Below are 12,263 nucleotides of genomic sequence, written 5' to 3' on the forward strand. Positions count from 1 at the left end.
GTAATGGCAATTAAGTGATTCTAGATATATGTTGACATAGAACAGTCAAATTACAACAAATATGACTCTTAACAAGTCAAAGTATGGAATTTATAATATATGTATCCATTCTCTGTTAACAAAAGTGCGTTTCAAGGCGTCAGTAGCGGTAATCCGAACGTGATTGCTGTAAATAACTGTGAGTCTTCCAATCGCTTCACACACGATTTCGACAAATTTAATCTAAACAACATTACAAGGAATTTTGAATAAAATTAATGAAATAGGTTACAGATATACAATGAACACTTTTTTATAACCAGACACTGTAATTACAAGAGCTGTTGAGCATTAACAACCAGTATACAATTGCACAATCTTATTAATATCAGGTCTTGGTACTTGCTACCGCTACAGATATCTGCTACCCTACAGTACATCCCATTACAGGTCAAGTCAGAACGACCTTTCATCTGACCAGTTAGAATTTCACTAACCAGAAAGTGAAAGTGTGAACATGTTTTCTAATCATGCAACCTTGAAAAGGTTAACATGAGGCATTCTAAACGGCAGTTCCGTGCTGTACCACTGATCCAATCAGAATCATTGTCTATCTCTCGCTTTAATGGGATAAACATTTGAAACGGTTGAGACTTTCCATAGCCTGTGCGAAGTATAGCCACTCCATCTCGGTCATCTATTAGACGTTCCAGAATTTTCGTTGTTCAGTTTCAAAATTTTGAATTGAGAACTTTGTTAAGTATTTTTCAAAGCAAAGTCACCAGTTTGAAACTAGGAAATGTTCCTGAAAGGTCATATTTGACATGACCTCTGATTGGATGTCCTCAGATATTTGTGTAGCTGTAGCAGGCATTAAGACCTGATTTTAATGAAAACGGCTATTGCATGAATGAGGACAAAATGTTTGCTCTCAAATTACGAATTTCTTTCATTCGAACAAGATGCCAATTGTTCAAATTTTCTGACGACACCACTACCCTTTAGGCTCCAAATCTATTAAGAGCCAACAAATGAGACCCTGTGCGACACATGTGTTGGTGGCCTCCTTGACGTTTGCTACAATACTGTTTGCATGATGACAATGAATCTGATAAAGGTATGCCGTTAAACCATCGACTACCAACAATAGTTTTGTTTTTTCCAACCACCTAAATTGAGCTTGGGCACCATTTTGTAAACTAATAAAAACCAAGGCAACTTGTTGCTTACATCCTTCTCGTGTGCGGCCATAACCCCAAGGTCCACTGGATCCTCCAGCTGCATTAGTGGCCGTCACTCGATAGATGTAATCTGAAAATACATAGTGTCAACTAGCAGTGGCTGTTTCGTGTAGTTAGGGGCCAGTCATTTATTATGGGGATGACAAAGGTTTTTGAAGCACTAATGTACTGAAAATAATGACCCTCCCCTCTTTCTTAACCCTCACAAAGTCCTTTTACATTTCTTTTACAACCCCTCCTGAAAACACAAAATGCAAAAGCATTCTATATTTTATTACAAAATGTCCATTTTTTCATGACCCTCCCCAAATATGTTTTTTTTTTTTAATAACCCTGCCCTATGCACGGTCATTCTTTATGGTACACCCCTGTATTCCTCTGACCCACCTCTCTATAATAAATGAGAAACACGTTATCATGACATGATACAGTGACATCTGTCTAAACCGGACACTGACTTATCTGGATTTCTGTAAATACTGGACCACATTTATGGTCCCTATTTTACTATATTCATGTATTGTTTCAACGGAAATTCACTGAAAGTGAGTGTAAGAATGTTAGGATGAAATTGATGGTCCCAAATCACAAAAAAAAATTACATTCATAAATCTACGGTTTATTTACACTGTTTCATGAAATTAACTATTGCACATGTAAATGTGTCTTCAATCTTGTGTTTTTATATTCTGTGTGAGACACAGCCGTGCAAGTCCGATTTAGACGGATTCAACTGTAGTCACAGGGCTCCAGATAATTTTTCAACATCAGGAGTATACATACTCATCATTATTTCAATATAGTAGTTCTGGAAAAACTATAGAGTACACAATGGAATTTAATGGATTAATCTTGTATTTCATTTGTCCATTGTATAATGTGCATCCCGCTCTAGGGTATTGTTTTTCCAGTTCTACAAGGCATATATGCAGAGATTACGATAGCCATGTGTATGTTCTTGTCAAGTGAGCAGGAAAAAGCAATAAGCTGTACATACGTTTTCTCACATTGATAAATGTAAACAATATTGAATGAAATTTTGAATAAAAATATTTAAAAAGTTTACAACCATAAGTCCAGATATACAGTGAACACTTTTTGCAACCAGACAGTGTAATTACATGATTAATTTGCGTACTTCAGGAAGGATTTGTTGACATGGTATTTCCGGTGTAACATGCTCGCTGTAATTCTTTGTGTTGGGGACAAATATATCAGTACTCATAAGAGCATGTATACTTGCCCACCCACTTTACACAGCTGTGTTTTTGGAAAAAATGCATGCTAACAGTGTTTGAAATCAGAATATATATTTTTTAAATAGGTCTGTAAATGAATGTTAGAACATGTATGCTGAGATACGTATCTGGTACATTTTCTAAATTATCCCCCAAATATTGTTCATATTTTCATCCGTACATACGCTGATACAGCCTTTATCTGTCATCTGGAGATATGACAGCATTTTATTGTAAACGCAGTCTTGAGAAATATTTAAGGTACAGTCAGCGTCTTTATTGAGGGGTCATGCAGATAACATGAGATAATTTCAATTTCCAAGAGTGCAGTTCAATTGCATCTGGATTGAACCATTTTATACCCACTATGACTGTTCCTTGTCATGTATTGCAAGTGCATGGGCTGAACAGGAGAGTATTTTGGGTAGCTTTTACCATGATGTTAAATCTTGCACTTTTCATTGCTTTAATAGTCATTGTCCATTTTTCCAGTTTCATAAAAGCATCTAATCAGTGTGACACTGGCCTAAACAACATGTTCTTCAACTGTTAATTACATTGTCAACATACTCTGGCCTATTGACGCTTGTCGGCATACGTTCATGTTTGACACCCTACATACCTAGGTGACCCTTCAATAATGATGACACTGGTTAGAGCTGATACATACAGACTATTAGGGCTGTTACGATTCATTCGTGTATTCGGTGAATCGCACTTATCCATTCATGAATTAAATTCGTTATTCGTTGCTACTAGAATAAAATATCATGTGCATTTACTGGACCCAAAAATATCCATAAGTACATATCATATGCATAGATTTCTTCGAAGACAATACTCTTATAATATTTAATTTGACAGTATTGTGGTCACTGGTCACTAGCACCTGGATAAGTGAAGTATGTGAATGTATAATATATTAATAATTAACAAACCATGTCAAAGAATTAATTTGTTATTGTTTCACTGAATATAACAAATAATACATTTGTGAATAAATATTCGTATTCGTTACCCTATATTCGTGATACGAATCATATTCGCCCTATGGCGTATTCGTTGCAGCCCTACTGACTACATGTCTCTTTAGAGTTTGACCTACAACTGATACACAATTGATAAATTGACATGATCTACATGCCTGGATGCAGGAACATCATAAAAACCAAGACAAATATCAGCCTTCATTTAAAGTTCCTTCCTCAACCAAAAAAACACTCTAAAAGAGAAGCAATGGCTACCGAAAAGGTGTCCAGTATCAGCATACCAAAAAAGGCAACGGAGCTGGCTCATCAGCAAAACGAAAAACACAAATCACCTGTGTACGGCTGTAATCCAGAGTCGTACGTGACATTGTTCGTGCCCTCATACAAGGTGGTGACCAGCTTCTCCTCGCAGGGCACCTGGGGCACACTGAATGGAGGGCACCCGTCCATGTTGAGGTTCATCACGTCCAAGGTCGTCAGAAAGTCATAGGTATAGCTGTACCCGCGCATGACCATGAAGTCAGCAATACAGCCTCCAAATGCTGAAATTTGATCAAAGGTATGCACAAAACTGGGAACTTAAAATAAAGCTTCGGGCAATTGACAAAACACTGCTTCGTCTACTAACTCAACTTTTGTGACATGTGTCAATCTAAGGTACTGACTACATAATTGTCCTAATTGCACAGACCTTGCATCATTTTATCAGGGTACTAACTATTTGTTCATGAACATTTGTTCTGTTTTTTTCGTAATGCCCAAGCAAACTTGTGTCAATTTTGACCAAATGCCTAATATTGCATAATGGCATTTAACTCTATAGAAGCATACACTAAACGTTTCTCAAACAGAAAAACTATTTTCCCTTCAATTGTAAAAAAACCAATACATACCTGAATCTTAAAATTGACTCATTATTGTTTCATTAAAAAATCAACTTGTCAAATAAAAATATGTATAATAATATCATATAAATTTATCACTTCTTTAAAACAGGCAATAAAATCATGTTATCACCTCATTAAGTTAATGTATCTTCATAATGTTCTTGAATGTCAAAATAAAATCCTGTTAATTAGAATTAATTTTAATTGCATATATGGTTCTGATAAACAAGACATGGATTTAACTGACACCAACCCATACATGCAATCAAGAACCCTTGATCAGAACATCAACACCTGCTGACAATGCCTCTGTATAAAAACTCAAGTCCTGTGCAGAGTTCAAAATATTTTTCAAACCCAACAAGACAGTCGGGCAGCTGACCCATAAGTGTTGCCTGCCTATCCTCAATGTTACCTGTCCGCAATCAGACATAATAAATATTGAAAAAACATGAAAAATAAGAGACAAATCATGACTTAATTCATTTTAAATATTGCAAACAATTACTTGAGAGTCTACAAGGAGTCATAATAAAACCGAATACATAAAATTATCCTCCAGATAGTCAGGCAGGTGGAGGAAAATTTCATGCACCCCGACAAAAAAGTTACTAGCCACGGGCAGGTGGGCAGGCAATTATTTCGGACACTGGTCCTGTGTGTTACAGAACATTCGCCCATGCAGCAGCTTCATTTAGGAATTCTCTTCTTGCTGACATCAAACAGTCCCCACACCTGGCCTCTTCCAAATGAGTTCTCAAAACACACCACTATTTCTATTTCCCATCTGATCCTAATCTCTAGCTATGTAGCACTGTGACCATACACTCCTGGATGGACATTGCACAAGAGTGAGTGAGTGAGTATGGTTTTACGCCGCTTTTAGCAATATTCCAGCAATATCACGGCGGAGGACACCAGAAATGGGCTTCACACATTGTACCCATGTCGGGAATCGAACCCGGGTCTTCGGCGTGATAAGCGAACGCTTTAACCACTAGGCTACCCGACCGCCCCTACATGGCACAAGAGAATTGCCACTATTATTATCATCATCATTATTATTATTATTACTCACGTTCTATTGGTAGGGAGAAGCTGTTTTCTTTGATGAATGTCTCTTCTTCTGATCCTGCTTTAATACCACCTACTGATATGGGAGACATCGTTGGCACAGTAAGTGACACATCAGGATCCCCATGGACGATGTTGGCACCATCTGAAAATGTCACGTTGGCTTGAAGACCGTTTTTCCTGAAAATCACATTCCTCCAGTTGCCATCACAAAGGTTGACGGTGTCAGTGTTGAAGAGGACGGTTGTGGTCTGCTGGCCGTCGCTGAACTCGAAGCGAAGTACGCCCTGTATGAGTCCGGCGTACACGTAGATCCCGGTACCACCATGCACGAAGAACAACAGGCCGGTGTGCATGGCAGTTCTAAAGGACAGGGACACCGTGAAGATGTCACCGGTGATGGGATAGAGGGGTTGCTGTGCAAATCTTGCATAACCTGGAAAAGATGGAACATTCATGATGTAGCACAATACTGAAGTGCCTTTTCGGGACAATCTGACATAATTCTCACTGAGTGAGTGAGTGAGTGAGTGTATGAGTGAGTTCTGTTTAATGCTGCTTTTAACAGCATTGCAGTCATATATAACATGGCGTGTCAGCTTAATGTGGGAGGAAAGCCCGAAGTGATGCAGGTCTTACTTGTTTACCACTTCGGTGAAACCCATGAGCACGGGTATGGTGCTGACAAACCTAGAAACATAATCGGGGTGAACCAGGATTCGAACCCACAATCATAGGTTTCTGGCGTGCCTAAGGGATGCAACTCTGCACAGCGAATTGCAGCGCCTTTGACGACCGGGACACCCATGCCCCCCTCACTGAGAAATATCACCAGTGTCTTGATTGCACGTCAGAACTGATAGTTCCGATAGTTTTGAAAGATTTGTTTGCTTCTGTGACATTATATATGTGTTTTGTGAAGAATACTTGGTGATGTCATCAACCATTGATAATGGATCACTCATGGACTGTCCTCTTAAGATCATTTCTGCAGAAGACTGCCTCAGTGGTCTAGTGAATAAAATGTGTGCCCAGAGAGCGGAAGTTTGGGGGTTTGATCCCCGGATGCATGAAAAAAAAGACATCAACAGATGGTACTTGTTGTTACCCTGCCTGGCGCTTGGCATTAAGGGGCCAAAACAACGACTGTTCGGCTTGGAGTCAGTATACAGTGTCTGAGTGGAATATTCCTGTTAAACTGTGACATGGTATTTCAGTGGGCTGGCACTATAAAATGTCCGGACTAGTACAGACTCAGACAGACACACACACATACAGACAGACAGACAGACAGACAGACACACACATGCATGCGCGTTGCTAATAAGTGCAATAATCTTGAATGTGACGATAAATCCCATTTCAGCTCAGCTCAGCTCAGCCCAAAATAATTCTTACTTCTGATCTGGAACCCCTGAAGACAATCTGTAGATACAGCATTACATTTTCAATGATCTCTGCACTACTGATAGCCCTGTATATATCTATCTGCACTACTGATAGCCCTGTATATATCTATGTGTCTTTCTGTAGAGAGAGATGTTTGTTTCAGATTCCTGTGTCATTACTAAGAAGTTCAATCTTTCATTCCCCATTGCTGTGAAGTTATTAATTGGGATTCCTACCTTTGCCCATGAAGTGAGCACCCTTGTCCAGATTGAGGGGACATCCTTCCCAGTTGAGGAAGGCGAGATCATTGGCTACTGCATCCTCCCACTTCAGCTCCTGCCACACCTCCTCGGGGAACTCCTGTTGTAGGATCTCAATGTCCTTCAGACAGCCCTGGAAGCCGCTGCGGACAATCTGCAGATACAATACAACATGTTAATGTTCTTCTGCCAGCCCTGGAAGACATCTATGGACAATCTGCAGATACAATATAACATATCAATGTTCTTCAGGCAGCCCGGGAAGCTGTTGCGGACAATCTACAGATACAATACAACATGTCAATGTCCTTCAGACAGCCCCGGAAGACATCTGTAGACAATCTGCAGATACAATATAACATATCAATGTCCTTCAGACAGCCCTGGAAGACATCTGCAGACAATCTGCAGATACAATACAACATGTCAATGATCTTCAGGCAGCCCCGGAAGACATCTGCAGACAATCTGCAGATACAATATAACATATCAATGATCTTCAGGCAGCCCCGGAAGACATCTGTAGACACAATATAACATATCAATGATCTTCAGACAGCCCCGGAAGACATCTGCAGACAATCTGCAGATACAATATAACATGTCAATGATCTTCAGGCAGCCCCGGAAGACATCTGTAGACACAATATAACATATCAATGATCTTCAGGCAGCCCCGGAAGACATCTGCAGACAATCTGCAGATACAATTAACATATCAATGATCTTCAGGCAGCCCCGGAAGACATCTGCAGACAATCTGCAGATACAATACAACATGTCAATGTCCTTCAGGCAGCCCTGGAAGACATCTGAGGACAATCTGCAGATACAATATAACATATCAATGATCTTCAGGCAGCCCTGGAAGACATCTGTAGACACAATATAACATATCAATGATCTTCAGGCAGCCCCGGAAGACATCTGTAGACACAATATAACATATCAATGATCTTCAGGCAGCCCCGGAAGACATCTGCAGACAATCTGCAGATACAATATAACATGTCAATGATCTTCAGGCAGCCCCGGAAGACATCTGTAGACACAATATAACATATCAATGATCTTCAGGCAGCCCCGGAAGACATCTGCAGACAATCTGCAGATACAATTAACATATCAATGATCTTCAGGCAGCCCCGGAAGACATCTGCAGACAATCTGCAGATACAATACAACATGTCAATGTCCTTCAGGCAGCCCTGGAAGACATCTGAGGACAATCTGCAGATACAATATAACATATCAATGATCTTCAGGCAGCCCTGGAAGACATCTGTAGACACAATATAACATATCAATGATCTTCAGGCAGCCCCGGAAGACATCTGTAGACACAATATAACATATCAATGATCTTCAGGCAGCCCCGGAAGACATCTGCAGACAATCTGCAGATACAATATAACATGTCAATGATCTTCAGGCAGCCCCGGAAGACATCTGTAGACACAATATAACATATCAATGATCTTCAGGCAGCCCCGGAAGACATCTGCAGACAATCTGCAGATACAATTAACATATCAATGATCTTCAGGCAGCCCCGGAAGACATCTGCAGACAATCTGCAGATACAATACAACATGTCAATGTCCTTCAGGCAGCCCTGGAAGACATCTGAGGACAATCTGCAGATACAATATAACATATCAATGATCTTCAGGCAGCCCTGGAAGACATCTGTAGACACAATATAACATATCAATGATCTTCAGGCAGCCCCGGAAGACATCTGTAGACACAATATAACATATCAATGATCTTCAGGCAGCCCTGGAAGACATCTGCAGACAATCTGCAGATACAATACAACATGTCAATGTCCTTCAGGCAGCCCTGGAAGACATCTGAGGACAATCTGCAGATACAATATAACATATCAATGATCTTCAGGCAGCCCCGGAAGACATCTGCAGACAATCTGCAGATACAATATAACATATCAATGATCTTCAGGCAGCCCCGGGAGACATCTGCAGACAATCTGCAGATACAATATAACATGTCAATGTTTTCCAGGCAGCCCTGGAAGACATCTGCAGACAATCTGCAGATACAATACAACATGTCAATGTCCTTCAGGCAGCCCTGGAAGACATCTGAGGACAATCTGCAGATACAATACAACATGTCAATGATCTTCAGGCAGCCCTGGAAGACATCTGAGGACAATCTGCAGATACAACATAACATATCAATGATCTTCAGGCAGCCCTGGAAGACATCTGCAGACAATCTGCAGATACAATACAACATGTCAATGTCCTTCAGGCAGCCCTGGAAGACATCTGAGGACAATGTGCAGATACAATAAAACATGTCAATGTATTTCAGACAGACCTGGAAAGTTTTCACTTTGGCTGGACAAATTCAATTTTTTGTTTACAAATTTCCTCAATAAATAGATCAAGAAGCAGAAGGAAAAATAAAAATACATTCTATCTGACACACAAGGAATCTTACCCCAGCATTTTTGTCCTTCAATTTGAGCATCTTGAAGTCTGTGGGGAGGCCGCCCACATATACCCCTGTTGTCTGCCCAATGATAGATGTGTTTCTACAGTTTTTGTCCCTGACAGGGCTGTTACCTACAAGCCATGGATAGATAAATGGTATTAGATGTCACAATAAGGCAATGAGAACTAATGCAGCAGACTAGACAAAGAATTAATATAAGGGTAACATAATTTTTCAGGGCATTATTATTTGCAGAAGCCCGAGGTCTTCCATTAACTGCCCAACAAAGGAGGGCAGTTGAAAAGACTGATGGCTTCTGCAAATGATAATGCCCTGAAAAATAGCGTTACCGTTATAATAGCTAAAATGGATAGAATTTATTTTCAAATAAAAATAAACAACAATATCGGTTTTGAAACATTTATCTCATTCAGTGGTCTGTCAATAATTGAGTCTGGACCAGACAATCCTGTGACTGACATCATGAACAGCAATCTACACAACTGGGATATGATGACATGCATCAACCAAGTCAGCGTGCCTGACTACCTGATTCTGTAAGTCGCCTCATGACAGGCCACTTATAAAGCAGATCTTCATGGGGCATTCCAAGAAAGCGGACAACCAGAATGGTTATTTTCATATAAAGATTAGAAATGAAAAGTTCTATGTATGAAAACAGTAGTGAGATATAGAAACATATTTGTGTGGGTGTATTCTATTTTTCTGCAATATGTTATACAATGTACACCATACTTAGCTACAACATATATACAAGTATACAATGTATACCATGCCTAAGTTAAATATATACAATATAAAACATGCCTCAATGTCATACAGTAGTATACAAAATGTAAAACATTTACAAATTTACATAAAAAGGTGGCTAGAGATATCATTTATATATACACATACTGTGTACAGATATAATATAGGATATAGATTACAGTAAGACATGCCACAGTGAGACAAGCCGCAGTGAGACAAGCTGCAAAAAGACAGTGAGGCAGATCACATTCAGCATTAAGATATGGTTACAGTGAGCCAGGTAACAATGAGCCAGGTAACAGTGAGCCAGGTAACAGTGAGCCAGGTAACAATGAGCAAGGTTACAGTGAGCCAGGTAACAGTGAGCCAGGTAACAGTGAGACAGGTAACAGTGAGCCAGGTAACAGTGAGACAGGTAACAATGAGCCAGGTAACAGTGAGCCAGGTAACAGTGAGACCGGTTACAGTTAGCCAGGTAACAGTGAGGTAACAGTGAGACAGGTAACAGTGAGCCAGGTAACAGTGAGCCAGGTAACAGTGAGCCAGGTAACAGTGAGCCAAGTAACAGTGAGACAGGTTACAGTGAGCCAGGTAACAGTAAGCCAGGTAACAGTGAGCCAGGTAACAGTGAGCCAGGTAACAGTGAGACAGGTTACAGTGAGACAGGTAACAGTGAGCCAGGTAACAGTGAGCCAGGTAACAGTGAGCCAGGTAACAGTGAGACAGGTTACAGTGAGCCAGGTAACAGTGAGCCAGGTAACAGTGAGACAGGTAACAGTGAGACAGGTAACAGTGAGCCAGGTAACAGTGAGACAGGTAACAATGAGCCAGGTAACAGTGAGCCAGGTAACAGTGAGACCGGTTACAGTTAGCCAGGTAACAGTGAGGTAACAGTGGGCCAGGTAACAGTGAGCCAGGTAACAGTGAGCCAGGTAACAGTGAGCCAGGTAACAGTGAGCCAAGTAACAGTGAGCCAGGTCACAGTGAGACAGGTTACAGTGAGCCAGGTAACAGTGAGCTAGGTAACAGTGAGCCAGGTAACAGTGAGCCAGGTAACAGTGAGCCAGGTAACAGTGAGAAAGTGAGGGCAGTATTGGGGTGGAACGAGACACAAGTAACTTGGTGGTTAGTGGTGTGACACAGGTAACTTGAAGGTATTACTGTAGACAGTGAAGGATACCTTTCCAACCCTCGTCAACAATGACGGTGCCACTGGTTGCTGAACGCTTGGCAACAAAGTCGTGCCACAAATTGTCATCATAGTCAAGACCTTCATCGTTAGTTGTGGTCACTTTGCCCACACTTTTGCAACCTGGGATAGATTACAAGCAAGAGAGAGGTTAGAGTTAGAGCATACAAGAGCACAGATTCTGGACAAGGAATTCCCAAGGCAACATCCATTTCAAGATGGGGTATGAGTTGGTCAGTGTTTTGCTGTGATCTGGTGTGGTCCTTGGTATCATCTCTTGGTCCATATCTCTGATTACCCCTTGCAGACCCTGGGTAGTATCTCTTTAACTCAAGGTGCCACCTCCATACCCCTGGGTGCCAACTCCATACCCCTGGGTGCCACCTCCATACCCCTGGTACCATTTCCATACCCCTGGGTACCAACTCCATACCCCTGGGTGCCCCCCTCCATACCCCTGGGTGTCACCTCCATACCCCTGGGTGCCCCCCTCCATACCCCTGGGTGCCCCCTCCATACCCCTGGGTGCCCCCTCCATACCCCTGGGTGCCCCCTCCATACCCCTGGGCGCCACCTCCATACCCCTGGGTACCAACTCCATATCCCTGGGTACCAACTCCATACCCCTGGGTGCCCCCCTCCATACCCCTGGGCGCCACCTCCATACCCCTGGGTACCAACTCCATACCCCTCGGTGCCCCCCTCCATACCCCTGGGTGTCACCTCCATACCCCTGGGTACCAACTCCATACCCCTGGGTGCCACCTCCATACCCCTGGG

At 41.5% G+C, this 12,263-nt stretch overlaps 1 protein-coding gene across 1 annotated transcript in view; it reads right to left on the reverse strand.

Moving 5' to 3' along the window:
* The window catches only part of LOC124122931 (usherin-like), a 113,976-nt gene that overhangs the window by 54,784 nt on the left and 46,929 nt on the right, over positions 1-12,263 (reverse strand). The window contains exons 23-27 of the mRNA XM_048402955.1: positions 9,530-9,654; positions 7,034-7,211; positions 5,413-5,844; positions 3,780-3,989; positions 1,210-1,290 (exon numbers count right to left, since the gene is read on the reverse strand). Coding sequence (XP_048258912.1) covers positions 1,210-1,290; positions 3,780-3,989; positions 5,413-5,844; positions 7,034-7,211; positions 9,530-9,654 — 1,026 coding nt within the window. The remainder of the gene's footprint in view (positions 1-1,209; positions 1,291-3,779; positions 3,990-5,412; positions 5,845-7,033; positions 7,212-9,529; positions 9,655-12,263) is intronic.

The sequence above is a fragment of the Haliotis rufescens genome, unplaced genomic scaffold, assembly GCF_023055435.1.
Source record: "Haliotis rufescens isolate VD_foot unplaced genomic scaffold, xgHalRufe1.0.p SCAF_3, whole genome shotgun sequence".
Taxonomy (NCBI): Eukaryota; Metazoa; Mollusca; class Gastropoda; order Lepetellida; family Haliotidae; genus Haliotis; species Haliotis rufescens.